Here is a 21,437-nt window from a genome sequence, read left to right on the forward strand (position 1 = left end):
TCTTGTCCTTCTGTTCCAGGGCCTCATCTTTTAGTTCTGTGTCTTTATGTTCCAAGGTCTTGTCCTTCTGTTCCAGGGCCTCATCTTTTAGTTCTATGTCTTTTTGTTTCAAGGTTTTGTCCTTCTGTTCCAGGGCCTCTTCTTTTAGTTCTATGTCTTTTTGTTTCAACATCTTGTCCTTCTGTTCCAGGGCCTCTTCTTTTAGTTCTATGTTTTTTTGTTCCATGATCTTGTCCTTCTGTTCCAGGACCTTGTCTTTTTGTTTTAAGTCTGTGTCTTTTGGTTCCATAGCCTTGTCTTTCTCTTCTAGGCCTGTGTCTTTTTGTTCTAAGTCTCTGTCTTTTTGTTCTAATGTCTTGTCCTGCTGTTCCACAGCCTTATTAGTTTCTTCTAGAGCTTTCTGACTGGTGGTTGTATCCTTCTGCTCTACGATATCTTTCTGCTCCAGAGTTTTGTCCTGCTGTTGTAGGACTTCATCCTTTGGTTCAGGCACCTTGTCCTTCTCCTCTGGGGTTTTTGACCCTGGAACTTTACCTTGCCACTCCATAGTAATACCTTCCATGGCAGGGCTTGGCAAAGACTCAGGACTCTTGGTAAGAGAGCTATCAGGTGTCAGAATGTATTCATCAGGGCTTGTGGTCATTCCAGATGAATGTATCCCATCTCTTGACAATGTAGAGTGAGAGAAGGAGCCAGCAGGTAGTTTTCTGTCAGGGCTCTCAGCTGTGATATCTGCCTGTGCAGAGTATCCAGTGGTCCTATTTGTGGGAAATGACATTGTGGCTGGTTTGGGCTCTGGGACAAACTTGTGGGCTAGGTGGTGAGAAGTATCCTCAGCTGACATTAAAGGCCCCTTTTCTTCCTTTCCAAGGCTTAATTCCCCAAACTGGAGAGTGCCAAGGTTCTCTGGAGAGAGCTGTTTAGAAGAGATATCCAGAGAGGTCTCCTTGCTGGGACTCTCTTCAGAGAAAGAAAGTGACCGGGTGTCTTCTGGAGACATCTCTGGCCAAAGGTCTTTCTGTAGGTGCTGTTCTGTCAGGCCACAAGGAGATCTAGGGGTGGGCTCTTGGTTGACAGTGTCTGGGGAGACCATGCTGAGGACAGAGAGGGATTCTGCATCTTCAGGTGAAAGGCCTCGATCAGAAAAGTGGAGCACCTCATCTTTCTGAGGTTCTCCAGGTTCTTGGAGTGATGTCCTTATGTCTCTGGAAAGGGTTTCTGCTCCCAAAATTGACTCTGTGGGCTCTCCTGCTTCCACAGTCTCAAAGACTATTGCTTTGTCCTGTTCTGGCAACAGTTGGATGGTGCAGCCTGTGTCCCCCCCAACAATGCTGATAGATGCTTCCTGGGTTTGGGGGCTTTTAGGAGGAGACGCTTCCCCCTCCTTCTTGAGTGTGCCATCTTCAGTCCTGTGCCTGTCTGTCTCCTCTGTAGCATCTTCCTTGCCCACACCTGGTGTGCGCCTTGTGTCTCCCCAGGAGCCTGCTTCCTGAAAGTCTTGTTGCTCAGAATTTTCTTCCACTGGGGACTGATGAAAGGGTGTATGAGTGGTACTGGGTGGGCCAGATGGTGGAGGAGAGGCCATCTTAACTGTGCTGTCATCTGGGCTGAGGCAGCGTTCCTCTGCATCTCCAAGGGCTGGTTCCCCTGGATGTAGGGTATGCCCAGGAGCACCAAACATTGGGGTTCCATATTGACTGCGAAGTTTCTCAGACAGCTCTACATTTGCAATCTCCTTTTCCTCTTTCACAACTTTCTCTCCAGGCAAGCTTCTTCCTATGATTTCTCCTTTCCTGTCAGACTCCCCAGTCACAGAGAAGTCCTCACAGGGTGGTGATTTGAAGCACTTGTCTTCTTCCAGTGAGGAAGTGGGTGAGATGGTACCAGCTGATGGCACATAGTCCAAGCCCTGCGTGGCTTCAGTGCGGGAGGAAGGGATGCTCGTGACTGTGTCGAGCAGTAGGGAGCTCTTGCCTGTCTCCTCTGTCTGGGGAGCTGTGAGTGAGGCCACAGACTGGTCTTCAGCCACTGACGTGGCAAAGGAAGAAAGCTTGTCACACTCAGTGATTGAGGTGGCTGAGGACACGTGCTCCTCTTCAGCCAAAGGGGCAGCCACCATGTTGGGGGGGTAAGTGATTTCAGTCTCCGGTGCTCCATAGCCTTTGCTGGAAGTGGCAGGAACAGCACTGTCTGCAGTCTGGGTGGCCTCAAAGGGGCCAGGACCTTCAGGCCCTGGGAGGTCGTATGTACTTGTAGGAAACCTGGGTGGAACTGGGCGCTCCTCTGGCTCATCATGGATCTCTTCATCTGAGATGGTCTGCTCAGTCTCTGAATAGCCAGGGATTGTTTCATCCTGGATATAAGAGACATGTTCAGTGACTCCTGCAGGTGTAGTAAGACTGCTAAGAAATGATGAGGTCTCCTTCTCAGGGACCTTACCCTGGAGTCCCAGTTCCCGGCCCCCAAGAGCCTCTCTGCCCCTCGGGGTTACCTTCAAGGCTTCCTGCATATGCTTTTGGTAAAAACTCTCAGCCTTTGTCTCTTCCTCATCTTCTTCATCTGAAGGGTGCACCTCCTCCATTTCTTCTAATTCAGCCTTCTCTATCACATCCTCTTTTACCTCAGGTTCACTTTCCTCTCTGGCTTCTGTTCCATCTGGGAGCCTCTCTGCTTCCCTCTGCTTTTTTTCCTCACAAGTATCTTTCTCTTCCTCTGGTTCAGCCCCAGAGTCTGGACCTCTGTCCTTGCTGCCTTGTTCTCCAGGGATGTTTGAGACAACTTCTTTCTCTTTCATCACAGTCTCTTCTTGTTCCAGGCCTGGGACAGAGGGTGGTATTCCTTGGGTAGTTGTGCTTGGGGGCCCCTCTTCTGCAGTATCTGGAGGGAGTGCTTTGTCTCTTAGCCCTGTGTCCCTTTGTTCAGTCAGCAACCCCCTCTCCTCATGCTTCATCTCCTCAAAGTCCTGTGTAAGGTCCTCTGGTGAGGACACAGCCAGTTCCCTGTGCCCAGTGACTGGTGGGAGTGGGATAGACCCTTTCTGGGCTGTGGGTGTCCGTGGCTCAGAGGACGGCTCCTTCTCCCCACGAGCAGCTCTACTCTTGTCCATCTTGACTCTTCCAGGAGCTTTGACTTTGTACAAAGTCTTACGTACCTCAGGGGTAAAGGGCTTCAGGTCTGGCTTGGAAATCTTCTTGACCTCAGGTTTGGTATCTTTCCTCTTCTCCTCCTTCTTAGCATCCTTCTTCTCCTCCTTCCTTCCTTCATCCTTCTTGAGCTCCTTCCTCTCCTTCTTGATCTCTTTTTTCTCTTTGTCTTTTTTTTCTTCCAGCTTTGATATCTTTTCTTTCAGGTGTTTCTTCCCCACCTTATCCTTGATCAGCTTTCGCTTCTCTGCTTTCATCACCTCACTCGACTCTGTCCTCACCCTCTCAGGCTTGGTAGGCTTCTCCGACGGTTTCTCAGGCTCTTTTGCCTTCTTCTCTGTCTTTGCTAGCTCCTTGGCCAGTTCTGAGCGGGCCTCCTTGGCTCCCTCTTCAGCTACCTCCTCTCGTTTTGCCAGCTTGCTCACAGCTGTCTTAGCAGTGGCTTTGAGGCTCTCCTTGCTGTCAGCCCGCTGTTTAATTTTGCTGGGTTTGAGGCTGGCAGGCACAGCCCCAGCAGCCATGTCCTTCTGTGTGGCTACAGGGTAGCGCAGGAAATCCAAGTGCCGAAGCTTTTCTAGACCCTCTAAGATCTTGTTTTGAGGAGCATTCCCTGGAAAAAGCACACGCACAATCTTTTCAGTGGGGTTGGCTGGTAGCCAGACCACCAGAGCAGTGATAGAAGTGAGATAGGGCACTGAGATCTCAGCCTCCTTCCCATTGGCCAGCACAATGCCTGTCTTGGCTTTACTATTGCCTGCCCACTTCTGCATGAGGAACTGCATCTCCTTGCTGTCCTTGACAGGGTTGAGGACATACATGTCCAGCCGGCCCACACCCATTTTGTGAAAGAGGGTCAGTGGCTCAATGGTGTTGCTGACTACACGGTACAGAGGCTCAGCCTGAATGCCCAGGCGATTTAGGTGTTGCAGAGTGAGGCAGGCCTCTTCAATGCTGCGCTTGGCCTTCCGGGAGGCATCAGGCAGCCGCAGTTTGTCGGGCACATTGAAGAAGACAACTCCGAGCTCAGGGGAGATGAGGTTCTTCACCCAGTCACTGTAGCTGCTAGAGCCCTGGGACTGTTCCTCCTCTAACTCTGCCACTTTGCGCTGCAGGAGTCCATTGATGCCTGGCAGGTTGTCTGCTCCAATGTGCGTGAGCAGCACCGAGTCAATTCGGTCCAAGTGCCGTACCAGCTTCCAGAAACAGGACTTGCGGTCAGAGCCACCATCCACCAGGATATTGAAACCATTGACAGCAAAGAGGGCAGAGTCCCCACGGCCACCAGGGAAGATGTAGCAGCAAGGCTTGGAGAGCTTGAGGAAGCCCCCTGAGGTGGGGGGCTCTAGCAGGTCAAAGGGGGATGGTACATCTACTGTCTCAGAGACGTACTCGGAGAACTCGGCCACACCATCCATGGTGGGCAGTGTGGGCTCAGGGTTTAGCCGGAGGTGCAGAGTCTCTTGGGAACTGGATAGTCCCAGGTGGCTCCAATCACCCTCCCCTAAGCAGGACACAGTGAGGAAGGCCTGGATCCCAGGGTCTCTATTGCTGAGCAATTGGGCAATCTAGAAGAATGGGAGATAGAAGCTTGATCAGGTCATTGGGATTGTCTTAACTCAGATTCACTTTGCTAATCTTTACCTCTTTCTGAGGTGAATGCCTACCTTTCTTCTAGGGCCCCCAATCACCAAGCAATACGGGATTTTACCTTCCTTGGGTCCTTTCTCACTCTAGTCCTGCCCATATCCCCATCCTCCCAGAAATGCAGGCACGGAACTTACCTCTGGGTTGTGCAGGACCTGGGCAAAGTTTTGGTAAGAGTAGGTGCCACTTTGTAGGATAAGGTCTCCCCCAGGCTCTAAACTTTGCCCACTCAAGATCAGTAGTTTGTGAGCAGATGGGCTGCTAAGGAGATGGTGAACCTAGAATAGAAGGAGGGAAGTGATCACAGACATGGGGAAACATAGGGAAGGACAGTGAATGTTCCTAGACCCCCTCAGTACTGCAAAGACATGTCCCCCATAACACCTCTAGAGTGGGTTTGGGGATTGTAAGGTAGCTTAGATGGCAGAGAGAAGACAGTTCAAAGCCAAGTCTAGGAATTCTTCCCTTAAAGCAGTAGCACTGGCAAGGGTAAATTATAGCCCTTGTGGCAGGCCTCTTGGCAAAGCATAGGCCCCAGCCTTACCTCAGAGCTGATGTTGTCTGCACTGGGATTCACAAGGATGATGGTTTCAAGAATTTCACTCTGATGGCAGAGGGTCCTTTGGCCTGAGGAAGAGATGCAGGAATTTGTGTTAAAGGATGAGTACAAACTAAAATGGAGAGGCATTGTGTGGGGCAATAGAAAAGAATGCACTAGCAGAAAATGTAAGAGCTCTGGTAGCATGGTGCCTAAGGCACTTGACTGCTAACCAGAAGGCTGGTGGTTCAAACTCACCGGCCACTCCTTGGAAGGAAGGTTGGACAATCTACTTCCATAGTGATACTGCCTCGGAAACCCAAGGAGGGGTCACTATGAGTTGGGTCCGACTCAATGGCACATAACAACAACACAACAGCAAAAAATAGACCCTGGGAAATAGAAGGCTGGCTGTCCTTAGACCCTCCCACTGTGGGTACAGCTTAGTAAAGTCTGGGAAATGGCCCCTTCATCTCTTCCCTTTTAGGGTTTTCTACCTCCCCTCTCCCACAATGACTGTCTTTCCCTTCCCTTCATCTGCCACACCCTCTGCCTGCCCAATGCCCACCCTCCCCCCTTGCCTGGAACTCCAGCTTCAGACAGCTTGGTTGACAAGAAGCCTTTGTCTCTCTAGAGCACTAAGCTCCTGGTGCTGCCTGGGCATGAGGGGCTCTCAGCTGGAGGGAGGGATCCTGGGACCATGATCTTCACTCAGCTCTCTCCTCACTAGCTTGCCTCTGCCCTGGCCTTCCATGCCAGCAGAATGTCTGGAAATAAGGAGATGGATGCTTCTGTGCAGTGTCTGCAGGCATCTCTCCCCTTTACTCTTTTCCTATCCTTCCATCCAAGGCCAGAATTCCCATTCCAGAAGGCTCAGAGAGATCTGTGATGTATAAATCTCTGGGGTCAATTCAAACAGTGGAAATAGGACTATAATTTCCTATTCTGTTATCTGGCCCCTCAGAGAACAGTCTGCCCTCATATACATACACTCAGTCATATTGTTTCTAACCCAAAGCTCCCTCTCCCACCTCATCTTCATGTCCCCCAGGCTTCAGAGAGGCCTGGTTCACTATCCCACAACTCATCCTTATGAACAGTTTCTCCTCTCATCCTTGCTCTTCTCCAGTCATAGCCTTCTACTGTGGAGATGGGGAGCTGGGTCTTCACAAACAAGAAGCCCATAAATAAAGAAGAGACCAGAGAGTTTCCCAGGCCATGGAGAAAGATAAGACGTCCCCAAATCCCCTCTCTCCCTTTTCCAGATTCACATGAAACACCAAGCAAATAAGGTGGTAGGTCAGAGAGAAGGTGCTAAAGAAGGATGCTACCATCCCCTGTTGCTACCCTTCTTCCCCCACCCTCACCCTCTGCCAAATGTAGCACACAGTGGAGTAACCTTACAAACAGAAGATAAAACAGATGGCTTTGGGTATAGGCTATCTATAAGATCTTGGTGGGAAGGTTCATATTATGTCCCCTAAACCCCCTTCTGTGACCCAAGTCTCTCCTGCTCTTCTTGAACTCCGGACAAGAGGAGCCTGGGGCCAGGGCCTTTGTTAAGAGGAAGACCCATGGTGCCAGGATCAGGCAGGGAGTTCAGGTGCTCTCATCTATTAACTTGGGAAGTGAGGGAGGATTTGAGTGAGCTCAGAGTATGAGAGCCACCTCATAGGGAAGAGGGACAGGACTTGGTTAGGTAAGGGATATCCAGGTTCAGGGAGTAGCCAGCTCAGATTCAAATTTAGAAGGGAAAATTAGAAGCACTCGTCGGAAGGAAGGTTGGATTGGACAATCTACTTCTGTAGTGATACTGTCTCGGAAACCCAAGGAGAGAGATCGCTATGAGTCAAGTCCGACTCGACGGCACATAACAACAACAACAACCTTCTCACACAAGGTCACACTGAGCCAAAAGGGTCAAAAAGAGAAATATATGTGGTACAGATCAATTTGCTTTCCATCAACCCCTCCCCCCCAAGTCTATCATCCTTCATAGTCCCCTATTTATAACCCCAAGACTCTTCTGATCCCTGTTCCTGTCCTGGCACAAGACCCCCATTCCTAACTCACATGTTCTCCAGTTCAGATTTGCAGCTACATGGTATATATCCCATCCCCCTCTTTTCCAAGCTTGGGAGAAAGCCCTGCTTCTCTCTTCTCCCCGGCTCTCCTACTGAAGGGAACTGATTTGTTTTTCCTTTTTCTTTGGAAAGGACCATCTTGTGAGGCAGGGGCACTAACCTTCGGGCAGGGATGGGGTAGGGGTGGGCTATGGGTGGTGAAGCTAAGCAGGGAAGAGGGCAGGTGTCTCCGCAGTGAGGCAGAATGGGGGGGCGGCTCGGGCAGCTGCAGTCTGCCGCAGTGTGTGTGTGTGTGTGCGCGCGCGTTGAGCTCGGCTCCGGCTCCGCCCCCACCCCCCACCCCAGCATGACAAGTCATTTTCTTGGCTGCCTCTGCTTGGGGGGTGGGGGTGGGGGTGAGGGGGACGCAGAGAGGGAGAAGAAACTGGTTCCTCTGTTTAAGAGCCCCCATCTTAGGAAGAGAAGCAGAGAGGAGGTGGGGGTTGGGCTGAGATTGAGAACCTGTGGGGTGGACAGGACTGGGAATGCAGGGCAGCTGCTGAAGAGGGAGTGCTCGAAATCTCTGGAGTGGCCTCAAGGGGACCAGAAAGGGGGGCGCTTAGAGTCCCAGTCTCATGCTGGCTTCAGGGAATAAGAGGGGGGAGCCCACTGCAAACTGGTTGGTCTATAAGGAAGTGTGTGCTACGTCTTAATGACCCTTTCCTCCCTTCTTTTCTACAGTGTCCCCCACTTTCCCTTACTTGGCAAAAACTTGCGGTCCTGCTCACCCCCAGCATAGGAGCAGCTGAGCGATCCAGCAGCTGACACCCAGGGACCCTCCCATTAGGCTCATTCCCGTTATTGCCCCCCCATCCCTCAGCTCCTTCTGCCCCTGCCAAAGATTTAGCCCCACATTTCTCCAGCACCCCAGGCTGCCAGGAGGAGCCAGTGTCACCACCCTCTGCTGCTGGCCCTTGGCCAACACCTCCCACCCTCGGCCCAGCTCGAGAGGTGGATTGTCACGGCCTTCTTGGCTTCCGCCTGGTTCTGGGTCCCGGCTAGCTCTACCACCAGTAATGTACATCTCTCTCTGTTCTCTCAGCCTGCCCACCCTGCCAGGCTAGTTCCAGAAACACCAGATTAGGTTCTTTCCTTTTAGCCCCATCCCACCTCCCTATCACAACACCCCTCAATCCCCATCATAAGCCCACCGGTTCAGTTCTTACCCTGGGGTGTGGGAGGGAGCCCTTCATGGAGGTGGTGGCTCTGGCCCCAGCTGGCAGCTACAGGGAAGAGTCTGCGGCACTTGGGGTGGGAGAGTGGGGGGGGGGCGTTAGATGGGGAGGGCGGCGCCAGGGCGGGGACGAGGGGCTGGTCCCTGACGAATCACTGGAGACTTAACTGTTTCTTTGCCTTTACAGTGTCAGTGCTCTGGTGCTGTTTCTGTCTAGTTCTGTGGGGCTGAGGAGTTCTCTAGCAGCTCAAAAAGGCAGGGGTGGTCTCTTGTGGCCCACAGGGCAGAGACCCTTTTCCTCCAACCCTGCTTAATCAAGAAATATTCATTTAGTATTAGCCAAAAAACCAAAGCCCCTCACTAGGGCATAGAGAGGGAATATAGGAGGCAGGGGCTGCCTGGGCCCTCTTCCTCTTCTCAGGAACCATCTGCTGCCTCTGCCCTCTCCCCTTAAATCCCTGGATATGAGACAAAGAGGCTGAGGGTCCAAGCATGGGGTGGGATGGGGTACTGCTTAACAAGAAAGCTAGGGCTGAGGAGATACACTGATCTCTGTCATCTTCTGAGGCTCAGCAGCAGAACCCAGGGCAGAAATAAGTCCTCTTTAGGGTTGGAGGGTAGTTTGAAATTCTGGAGTAGACCCTTGATCCCTAACCCATGGTGGTGGGGTGGGGTGGAGCACAGAGGGCTGGGAACTGCATGCAGCTCTGTGCCAATGCAGCAAAACACAGTAACAGCACAGACTCTGACACTCAGGATTTTGGGGGCACAATGAGCGTGAAGGGACAGTCTCGAACTTTGGTGACTCCATAGGGTGCTTTCTGCCTTTCAGTGAAGGGGTTAACAGGAACCAAGGAGGTTCACTGGGAACCCAGACCTAGCAGGGTTTTTCTGACTATAGGCCAATTATTAAATATAACATAAAGTAATCTTTGGGTTTAAAAATCTTGTAATAACTTTATAAGATGGTTGCCCTACTATCTCCTTGTCTCTGCAGTTTTCCATGTCTCTTTGCTGTCTCTCTGTCTTATGTCATCTTGATCCTTCTAATGTCAGCCCCATTTCTCTTAGTCCCTATCTCTATCTCAAATTTAGTAAAATGCTCTAGGACTCAAAGGGTGGATCCAGAGAGCTCTAGGACTCAGTTCTAACTGGGTGATGCTCATGCTTTCACATTGGTCCTTCCCTGTCCTCTTCCATTCCATCAACCCTCCCCAGCCCTGGCCAGCTCCTAATGCCTTCCTCACGTTGACATCCATCCCACTCATACCCCAGCACCAGCTCCACCCTTGCCCTGGGCTGCCAAGAACTGCACTGAAGGTCAGAGAAGCTAAAATAGTCTCTGCTCTCAGCATCCTCCACACACCCCCCCTTTTAACTGCAGCCAGAGGAAAGGAGGAGCTGAGTCACCAGTACCCTTATGGGAGGGAGGAGGGAGGAGGGAGAAGGGAGGAAACCTTGTTCAGATCCGGGGATGCAAAGCAGCAAGATGGCAACATCCCCTTTGGATAGAAGAGGCCATCTGTAGAGATATAGAGCGCAAACCAGGCTGACTTCTGAGCATCACAAAAGAGAAATACCTCCTTTCTCATAGTTCTTATTTCCTTCCACATTAAGCCTTCTATCTTCTCTCTGCTTCCTAGGGCTTTCTGGAGTGGGTCAGGGGGGAAACTTCAGTAGACATTTGGATTGAGAACAAAGTAACATTTCCCAGCCCAACACAGAACACAAAAAATCCCAAACTCACTACCATCAAGTTGATTCCGACTCATAGTGACCCCCATAGGGTTTCCAAGGCTATAAATCTTTATGGAAGCAGACTGTCTCATCTTTCTTCCACGGAGAAGCTAGTGGGTTCAAACCACCAACGTTTTGGTTAGCAGCCAAATGCCTTAACCACTGCACCACCAGAGCCCAATGCAGAGCCCACCCTTATTCTCAGCTGCCACCCCAAGAGCCACACCCTGGGCATGGTTCCAAATCACAGTGGAGTTTTCCTTCATCCCTCACCCTCTGCACAGCCACCTACCACAACCAGTCCTTCAGTGGGCTGTGTTCCTAGGCACTACTGCAATGAAATGATAAGATGCCAGAGAAGAGAAACAGGCCTGAGCTCAGATGCAAAGTGACATCAGAGACCTGGCTCCACCATTTTACTAGTCATGCTGCTTAACAAACCACTTAACCTCTCTGAGACCTTGCTTCCTGCACTATACAAATGAGTATAATTAATATTAGTACCATCTTCCAATAATACTATGAAGACTGAATGGCATAAAAGGTGAAAAAGTGCTTCATTCCTGGAATCCTAAATCTGTAAAACACAAATGTCACTGGAAGTTTGTCTCTCTTTTGTGGAAGATTTTGAGAGGTTATCCAGGCAGATCTTGGTGACCAGGCAATCTTAAATCAATAACTCAGATCAGACCAACTCTAGAGTACCCTCAGTTCCCAAGTGAACCTAGAACTAAAGAGGCCTGCAGGATAGGACTTAAAGTACTAGTTCTTTCCCATTTCAGACAGTAATATAACCCCAGTCCCAGGGACCAATGAGGTGCTCTATTAATTCAGGATGGGTTTCATGTTTGCAGAAGTAACCAGCATTTTCTGAGCACATCAGTAGTAATAGAGTGTCAGACAGAAGGCCTCCAAACGGATCCCTCAGCCTGTGATTTTCAGTGTTCCAGAACACAAATCATGAATTACAAAGTCCCTCTTTTTCCTATAGGGTCTCAATAGAAGTATTAGAGTGTTTTTGAAACTCAGTTTTCCACTGTCCTAATTATTTCTGGGTTTGAGTTATAATGCTTGGAAGTTCCAGATATTTTGTAGGAGTTGAAAAGGAAGGTCCCAAGTCATTACTGGTGACTACCTGGTACAAAAGCTATCTTTTTTCTAAGCCTTGAAACCTACCAGCCACTCTTCAGAAGGAAGATTGGGCAATCTACTTCCATAGTGAGACTGCCTTGGAAACCCAAGGAGGGGTTGCTATGAGTCGGATCCTACTCAACAGCCTGAGGTTTTTTTTTTTTGGTTTTTTTTTGGTTACTATCCTTGACTATTAGAAGGAGCTGGGCCACTGACCCTCCATCAGAGGGTCCCTTCTTTTCTATGTGTGGGGGTGTGTGTGGGAGGGGAGTGGTTAGGAATTTTTGCACTCTTCCTGCCATCATAGGATATATTTTTGTCACCTTTCTCAGTATTTTGGCCCAGAGATTCAGGAAAGGTGATAGAGATGGTGGCCCAGTTTGCAGGGTGGGCAGAAAGGATCAATTGAGCCCTTAGCCTCTCAACTAACAAGAGCCCGAAGGGAGGGCCAGTGTCCACAGTTGCTCTGGGCTGACTGTTTTTGTGGGGACAGCTGAAAGAGGAACAAGCAGGGGTGGGGCTGTGGCTATCCTGAGCCATGTGGGTTTTTCCAAGAAATTCTTCACTACCCTTCAGGGACACAGACAGGCCACTATGGAAATGTCTAAACCTTAATTAATAATAATAATAATCAGTACCTTAAAGTAAGCTCTGATCTTAGATGTATGGCCCTAAGCCTCTAAGGACACCATGGCAAAACCTTTTGATTGAAAAGTCCCAGTGGATGTTTATATGTCTTTGTTTGTTTCTGAGAAGTGCCTGAGAGTAAATATGCTTCTCCCTGTAAGTATTTTTCTAAGCTACCCTGCATCTTAGTTTAGCTAACTACTTTGATTTAATTTGTTTATGTCTTACGTCTTTCCAAAAAGCAGCCTACTCTCAAGTCTCTGGTCAAAATGACAAGGTTAGAGTGAATTATTAATATCAGCAGGTAATCCTCAAACTTCAATTCAGTCATTAATTTTACCCTCTGTCATCCCCATATCCACCCTTGTACCAAAGCTCCTAGGAGTACTAAGTGGTAAAACTATCAATTTTCGATCATTAATGCTAATGGAGGAAACCATGACATGAGTAATTCTGAACAGAAGGCAGTCTCTAAACAGTAAAAGGCTTCTTAAATCAGGAAGAGGCTAGCTTCACATTTTGAAAATTGCTGCACATATTCCTAGGATAATGGAACATCTATCACATGAATCTTGTCTCCTCTTCTCTACAGCAGTATCTCTATAGATGTTAGTGATCAGGGATATGACCAAAGATCTGGAAGTTAGGAGGAGGAGCAGAAAGAGAAGACATGACTATCTACCATATTGGATAATTGAGAATTTTCTGTATAAGATATGAATTCAATCATTTGGTGGCAGTGACTATTGAGCTTGATGGATTTTATATTCCATAAAGGGCATTGGTGTATGGATTAAAAGTGCCAACATTTACCAATAACATGACCAGATGCCTGATGCTTTTATAATGGAATGTAGGGGTTTCTTCAGTCTCCCCACAGACATCCTGCCATATACTGTCAACAGAATGATAGTTCTTAAAATCTTATTTTCCCAAATCTCTAACTCATTTCTCCTACCCAGAAGAATGGGAAGCTGTACCCTGTGAATGTTGACCTCAAGCCAAACCTCAAGGCAATTAGCTCTTGCACCAGCAAATTCAGGAGATCTTGCTTTCCACCCTGAGTTTGATGGTGCTCATCAGTTTGTGGTAACAGAGTACCTCTCTGCTTTGGGTATCTATTGGCTGAACCAAAGGAGAAACCCTGAAACATGATAGGTAGGCTATGCAGCCTGAGGGAAAGCACTAAGCAAGGGTCACTGGGAAGGTGAGTAGGAGGCTCTGGGGTCTCTGAAAAAGGAAGGAGGAAGGCTGGGGCATGCAGAAAGGGAAAACACAAAAGAACAGATTTTTGCACGGGAGATGACAGATTACTCAAAGAAGTACTTAATTCTTAGTGCACATTAGTAGCTGTCTACAAACCATCCTCTTCTTGGGTTGAAATTATGCTCTCCAAGCTCCCTCCACCATCATACCATCTGTCTGCAAAGTGTATTGAGTATTCTGGGATGGCTGTGGAGCTCTGCAACTGTCCCCTAAGAAGAATCTCCCTTCTCTCTCACCCAAACCTCCTACAAGCCCAGTTCTGCCAGGGAGTTGACCGACCTCTGCTCATCTGTGACCAGCTCAACCCAAAGGATGGAGACAAATGGTACTAGTCCTAACCTTTGACCTCTGAAGAGAAGTGAGCTAGGTGCCGGGTAATGAAGAGTCTCAACTGCTGGTTCAGGTCAAAGGATGATAAATCAATGTTCCAGGAGAGAATCCCTGTGAGAGAAAGAGAAAGAAAGAGGGCTCTAGATAAGGTCAGGAAGGTCAGAGTACAGGGAACACTTTTAACCTCACAAAAGAGGGAAAAAGGGAAAGCATAAGGACAGCAGCCATGATCAGCTTCACAAATGTCTCTAAAAAACTAAGAGCATGAATAAAGGTGGCTAGTGTCTGTATTGGGAGCTCTGGTAGCATAGTGGCTAAGGCACTTGACTGCTAACCAGAAGGCCGGCGGTTCAAACCCACCAGCCACTCCTCTGAAGGAAGGTTGGGCAATCCTACTTCCGTAGTGATACTGCCTCGGAAACCCACGGAGGGGTCACTATGAGTCAGGGCTGACTCGACGGCACATAACAAAAACAACAACAACAACAACAACGGTGCCTGTATTTAAGGAGCTCTGGTAGCATAGTGCCTAAGGCACTTGACTGCTAACCAGAAGGCTGATGGTTCAAACCCACCAGCCACTCCTCAGAAGGAGAGTTGGACAATCTACTTCTGTAGTGATACTGCCTCCTCAGAAACCCAAGGAGGGGTTGCTATGACCTCGGGTCCAACTGGAGGGCACATAACAACAACAACAGTGCTTGTATTTATCTCCCAACCTTTACCTTTCTTGGAATTTGCCTGAGCCAGAGGGAGAAGGGCAGAATTTAGGCTACACTTGGGTATTAACGACTTCCTTTGCAGGAATTTTCTTGCAGAGTTGACCAATTGTGGTAGAAACGACACCCAAGGGCCTAGTCCCAGCTACTTGGGGTTGTCCTCCGGTTTCTTTCAGCTAAGTAGGATTCTAGACTTTCCTTCTATTTCCTCCTCCTTGCCTCTATTCCTCCTCAGCTAGCTTCCACCCGCAGGTGGCTCCGCAGCACTGCACCACTGGCTCAGCAACTGTGTAGGGAAGTGAGGACTGATGAGCTAGTGGCCACGAAGATCACTTTCTCAGGTTGGCTGCCGGCGCTCGTAGATTTGTGCCCGGCGTTCAGAAAGCACCTTGTACCTGCTCAGGGACCCCCAAAGAAGACACCGTAAGGTAGGGACCACAGTCTCTCCAGGGAATGGTGAGGATTTCCCAAAATCTGGCCCCGAGACACTGCGAAAGAGAGAAGCATGGCTGGAGGGGCCCCAGGGGTTGCACAGAGCTACCCCACCTCTGGGAGATTGAAGAACGCCAAGGGGTGTGCATGCAGGAACGATGTGAGTAGCTCAGAAGTATACGGACGCATGTCAAGGAAAAGGCAGGTGAGGAGGGCTAATGATCGTGATCAACCGAGCACTCAGATCCCAGGAAGTGCACGCTAAGGATGGAGGATGCAAACACGCTCGGGGAGATGAATGCAGATGGCAGAGGAGCACAGGATGGAGGATGCCCGGAACACAACCAGGAGAGCGGCTCACCTTGTTCAAGGTGGGCCCGCACGGCCCTCAGCTGACTTTCAGTACCGATATCACCGATCACGATGAGCAAAGAGTGTTTCCGCCGGTCCCAGCATGCCGCCGCCACCGCGCCTCCGGCCTCGCACGGCTGCTCCGCGGGGTTCTGGGCTAGCTGAGTGTCTGGGCTTCGCAGCCCCAGCCCCAGAGTAGTCTCCATGGTAACGCCGCGAGGCGGCCCCGGCCTAGCCTCGGTCTCCATGGAAACTCCGGTGGAGTGCTAGGCCGGCAGCGTCCGCTGCAGGGAGAGTGCGCGCGGTTCTTAAAGGCCGGGGGCCGAAGCCGGTCATTGGCTACTGCCAATCTGGGGGCGGAGCACGGACGCCGCAGGGGCGGGACTGGTGCCGGGACGCTCAGGCTCTGCGGTGTCTCCAGGCTTTGCGCGAGTGCAACGGCTGTTCTCCTCAGCCCCCGCTCCAGTTTTCCCGAGGGAGCTCCCACTCCGACGTGGGCAGAGGCAGAGTCTTTGAGGGGCCTGGTGGAGGGGCGAGGTGATTGCTCCGGCGCCGGAAGAAGCTTCTAGTTAGGATGTTTCTCCGATAGGTACTATACCGCAGTTCCACAGCCTTGCCTGAATTAAGGGGAGCCATTTTGTCCATCTCTTGTCTCCCAAGTTTGTCTAGTCTCCATCTGTGTGTCTGACGTTTTATTTTTAATTTTTTAAAAACAGTTTCACTGTTTGCCAAGGCCCTGGTCTCCATCCTCAGCTTCCCTGTCCTCCTTGGCCCAGGCTTTACGGGTACTCAGGAAGGCTGCACAGTATTGGAGGGGACAGAGTGACCTTCCCGGCCCCGAATCCCTAGCGAGTTGTTTTTTTCCAGAAATAATGGTTGGCTAGTCTCCATCTCTGCCGAGTGCAGGACTCGAGTGCAATGAGCTCAGACTGCAGCAAGGGGGAATTTGAGTAGAACCAGGAAATACCTTTCCAAGTCTGAATGATGTGACACAGTGAAATGGGTAACCTTGGGAGTCTAGTTTTACTTCCTCTAGGGAATTCTCAAAACAGGAGGGCCTATGTTTGAACCAGAGAAGAAGATGACCTTTCCAAAGGCAAAGGACCAAGGGGTAGGAAAAAGGACTAAGGAGCTGCGGCACTGTTACATGATTGACTTGGAACATCCTTGTAAACATGGTGCCCTAAGTTGTCCTCCCCATTCCTCAAGGTGTCCCCACCCCACCCCCTAATCTGCATTACCAGATGCTTTTACCCAGGATATTGAATCATTCTGTACATGTATGTGTCAGAGAGCCTGTCTTTCATCCTAGGGCTCCAGCAGCAATTCTTTTTTGTCCCATTTGCCTTACACTTTGGGGATGGTACTGGCTAGAAAGGGGAACAGTACCTAATTCAGCAAAGGTGATTTTGAGCCACATTCTTACCCATCTCCTCCCAGGAGGCTTTCAGGAGGGTTGGGCAGTGCCTGCATGTTAAGGACTTCACAGCATGTCTCCCTATCACGGAGCAAAACACCCAGTCTGTTCTGCAGTCAGTTTGGATTTGCCCTGAAAATCTCTTTTGTAGCACAAAGAGGGAAATAAGATTCCTGACAGAACCTCAAATGGTAAGGGTGCCTCACTCTATATGAAACATGAGGCAATATTCAACTATACCTCCACCTGCCACCATTGTGGATCAGAATCTGGAAAACAGCATGGAAAGATCTTCAGACCTCCTCTTTCACAATCAGAAAAGAGTACCACCTGGAAGCAGAGAGCCACGATAGGTTGTGGAGTGGGCAAGGGAATAGTTTCCATAGCAACGCCAGAGATGAGGCTTTTAACTGGCACAAGGCCCTAGTATAAGGGTCAGCAGCAGATAGCCACAAGCTCTATTCTTTCATCAAGTCTCACAAGGAGGTTAGATGATAGATATGAATAGTACAGGGAAGGATCACATACTGATCAAATGGTAATCCACTGCCTTTGAGTTGATTTGACTCATAGCAACCCTTTAGGGAGGAGTAGAACTGCCCCATAGGGTTTCCAAGGCTGTAAATCATTACAGAAGCAGACTGCCAGATTTTTCTCCTGAGGTGGGTTAGAACCCTTTAGGTTGACATTTGAGCGCTTTAACCACTGTGTCACCAGAGCTGATCAAATGTTAGAGGCAGAAATTCAGTCCTATGATCTAAGTCCTTGCTACAAAAAAAAAAAAAAAAAAATGACAAAACCCAAACTCACTGCCATCAAATCATTCCGGCTCATAGCAAGCCCTCCTTGGGTTTACGAGGCAATATCTCTATGGAAGTAGATTGCCCAGTCTTCCTTCCGAAGTCCCTGCTACAGTTGTGTCTTACTAATTACTGCTGCAAATGCAGACGATGGTAGTACTAAAACTGCTTATGTGTGCAGCAGGCTGTTCTTTATCAGACACTGTCAGGATAGATTGGCTACAAGTCTCTCTTCATAATCTTCTTTCCTTGGATAGCAAGGAGTGCTGGTGGTGCAGTGGCTAAAGTGCTTACCTACCAAGTGCTTAGCTGCTAACTAAAAGGTCAGCTATTTGAACCCACCAGCTGCTCCATGTCATAAAGATGGTGGCAGTCTGCCTCTGTAAAGATTACAGCCTTGTAAACTCTATGGGATAGTTCTAATCTGTCCTGTAAGGTCCCTAGGAGTTAGAAGCAACTCGATGGCAACGGATTTGGTTTGGTTTTGGTTTCTTGGATAGCGATACGCCAATCTTTGGGTGGCAATCTCAATATCATCATCATATTATCAGAGAGTATTTTAACTTCTTTTGTTTTCTAGTTTTTATTGTGATTTGGGTAAAAGTTTACAGAGCAAATTCATTTTCCATACAGCAGATCATACACATTTTGTCTCATGACATTGACTGGAATTCCCTACAATGTAACAGTTCTCTTCACACTTCCTCCCCATAGTTACCTCTTCCCTGTGTCCTTCCTTCCCATGCACTCCTGCCCCCTGAGCTGTCTCCCTGTGCATACAGTGCCCTACTGTTCTCCTGTGATTGATCGCTCCAAGTAGTGTATCTACCTGATGTAAATGTTCAGCCCATATGCCTATCTATTATCTGGCCGGAAGCCACAGGAGTGAGTTGAATTCCAGACCTAACGGTGGGGGCCATAGTCTCAGGATTTCACCAGTCTCTATCAGACCTGTAAACCTGGCCTTTTTTTTAAAAAAATGATTTTGAGTTTTGTTCCACATTGTTCTTCCACTCTATCCAGGATCTCCTACACAGAACCCCCTCCAAGTGGTTGACAGTGATAGCCGGGCACCTAATTCTTCTAGTCTTATGGTCATATAGGCTGAGGATCGCATGGTGTACCAGTCCCTTGGACTAATTGTTTCCATGCGTCTTTGATTTTCTTCATTCTTTTTTGCTCTGGATGAGGAGATGGCCACTTGCAAGCTTTTAGGATCCCAGTTGTTACTCACCATAGGATGTAGAACAACGTTCTTATGTAATATGTTATACCAATTGATCTTGATGTCCTCTGTGACCATGGTCCTGAGCCCACAGGTCCAACTACTCACTCCCTCCAGGTAGCCAGCTGTGGCTAAGGAGTCACCACAACCTTGTCCCTTGTCAGCTCTACTATATACCTGGACATTCTTACAGCACATACAAATATACTTGTAGAAACATCATCTGCCAACCCTATAGGTGGTCATGGGCACACTACCCCCTCCTTCGACATACCTGATCATTCAGCCTGTAGATCATCTATCCACTTGTAGATCAATATTTGCCATCACTGACGATGCAGTACTGTATATGCAAAAGGGTTCAACTTTGTTATCTGTACCTCCCATGTACCTCTCTATGTCTTCCTCTTCCTCAATGCCACCATGTTGATCACTCATATTTGGTGCATTGCCCTTCCCTTCAGCCAAATCAATGCTTGTTGTGACCTATCCAGCAGTATTGCTTCTCTTCCCCCCACCCCCACCCCTGGTAACCAAGAAAGAAAGTTTCATTCTATATATAAAACTTTCCTTGGCTTTTTACAATAATGAACTAATACAATATTTGTCCTTCTGTAATTGGCTTATTTCACTGAGCATAATGTCCTATCAGAGAGTATTTTAAGGGTTAAATTGAATACCAAACCAACAGCCAAACCCACTGCCATCTAGTCAGTTCCAACTCACAGCAACCCTATGGACAGGGTAGAATTGCCCCACAGGGTTTTCAAGGTGATTTCTCCCATGGAGTGGCTGGTGGATTCAAACCACCAATCTTTTGGTTAGCAGCTGAATGTTTTAACCATTAAAACATTCAGGAGCCACCAGAGCTCCTAAAATTGAACACAATAGTGTGCAAAAACATAACTATAGAGTGTTAGTATCTATGCTCCAAAACTGGAGACAGAAAGCATTGATGTACATATATATACAAGGCAAAGAAAGTTGAATAAAAATATTCAATAAGTAGATACATGAATTGCAAAGTAAATAAAATTCTATTTTGTGTTTAGGAATAGTGTGTGTGGCAGGAACTGAGTACTAAAAATATGTCATTCAAGATCCTGTCCAAGGGGATTATTGGAGATCTGCAATATTCATGATTGAGAGGCACGTATACTAGTGTCGTGGCTATGGAGTCCAGTATAGCATTTCATTTAACTGTTGACTCCTGGACTGACCAGGTGTGACTTTTAGAAATTCTTCTCTCTCTGTCTCTCTCTCTTTTTTTTTTTTTTTACCAGTTGTCTTCAAGCTGGTCTTCAAGCTGGTCCTGACTCATGGTGACCCCACATGATTCAGAGCAGAACTTCAATTGATAGGGTTTTCAGTAATTGTAATCACCAGGCTTTTCTTCCACTGTGCCACTGGTGGATTCATTAGTAGTTGAATGCAAACCAGGAAACTTCTCTTTTCCATAGCTCTCCCACATCCTTGTCATGCAAGATTAGCAGATATGGTGGTTACAACCAATGCCTTTTAAACTGTTTGTGATGGGACTCACTCACTGCCCTCGAGTCAGTTCCAACTCATAGCGAGCCCTTCTTGGGTTTCCAAGGCGGTATCTCTATGGAAGTTGGTGCCTAATCTTCCTTCCAAGGAGTGGCTGGTGGGTTTGAACTGCCAGCCTTCTGGTTAGCAGTCAAATGCCTTAAGGACCACACCACCAGTTGTGATGAAGGACCTTTGAAAAAATTTCCAATCTGTGACAGATCAATATGTTTGTAAAATACAATGAAAATAACTTACTAGGAAAAAAAAGTACAAACCCCAATATATTTTAATAATTCATTCAACAGAAATAAAAATACTCTGTCAAATTACTACTTTAAACTTAATTTTTACTTTTTATTGTGATATGGGTGAAAGTTTACAGAGCAAATTGGACTTCCATTCAATTAAATTGCTATTAAAGTTTTTAATGCTTACTCTCAATTTCTATCCTTAGTTTCAAATTTTGCATTAATCTTTGGACCATATTTTGAGTAGTGCTCACTTACACTAGTGACTTCTAGGGTTAATAAAATTCTGAATGGTACAGGAATGAACATGATCTACATGCCCCTTTAAAAGGGCTTTGTTTGTGGTGAGGTTGAAAGTAGTTTGATATCTGCAGAGACTCTAGTGAAACAGTGGTTGGAGCCTAGAATAAATCCACTATGACTTAGCTGTCCCTTCAGGCATATCTCTTATATTCCACCATTAAAATTAAGAAGATAGTGACAGCACTAAGTTTGGCATATGGGGAGTAGGAATTGGAGAAGGCTTTAGTCCATCTCATAATCTTCATCAGCTATGCTTCTCCTTTCCATTTCTCCCCCCTTTTTATAATTCTTCAGTGAATTTTATTAATTTAAATGTGGAGTTCCTTATGAGAAATAAAAAATTAAAGCTAAGTTGTACAAGCATACACAATGAGACAAACCAGTGATGAGGCCTGCTCAGACAAAACCAGAGCAGTTGTCAATTCATACCACAATCCACATAAAGGTGTTTTTCTTTAGCACAAAGGAGCTCTGGTTGTTCAGTGGTTAAGGCATTTGGCTGCTAACCAAAAGGTCAGTGGTTCAAACCCATTAGCCAGTCTGCAGGAGAAAGATGAAGCAGTCTACCTCTGTAAAGATTTACAGCCTTGGAAACCCTATGGGGCAGGCAGTTCTACCCTGTACTGGTAGCATAGTGGCTAAGTCACTTGCCTGCTAACCAGACGGCTGGCGGTTCAAACCCACCAGCCACTCCTC

At 48.0% G+C, this 21,437-nt stretch overlaps 1 protein-coding gene and 1 pseudogene across 1 annotated transcript in view; both read right to left on the reverse strand.

Annotated features, from left to right (window-relative positions):
- MAP1A (microtubule associated protein 1A) overlaps nucleotides 1-15,463 on the reverse strand; it is a 20,067-nt gene extending 4,604 nt beyond the window's left edge. The window contains 7 exon segments of the mRNA XM_042783681.1: nucleotides 49-4,708; nucleotides 4,925-5,065; nucleotides 5,332-5,414; nucleotides 13,723-13,824; nucleotides 15,226-15,307; nucleotides 15,309-15,370; nucleotides 15,373-15,463. Coding sequence (XP_042639615.1) covers nucleotides 49-4,708; nucleotides 4,925-5,065; nucleotides 5,332-5,414; nucleotides 13,723-13,824; nucleotides 15,226-15,307; nucleotides 15,309-15,370; nucleotides 15,373-15,463 — 5,221 coding nt within the window.
- Nucleotides 15,464-15,547: 84 nt separating this feature from the next.
- LOC122152280 overlaps nucleotides 15,548-21,437 on the reverse strand; it is an 11,271-nt pseudogene continuing 5,381 nt past the window's right edge.

This window comes from Orycteropus afer, unplaced genomic scaffold, assembly GCF_000298275.1.
Source record: "Orycteropus afer afer isolate SDZICR_OR568_19922 unplaced genomic scaffold, OryAfe1.0 scaffold00026, whole genome shotgun sequence".
In the NCBI taxonomy this organism is placed as follows: domain Eukaryota; kingdom Metazoa; phylum Chordata; class Mammalia; order Tubulidentata; family Orycteropodidae; genus Orycteropus; species Orycteropus afer.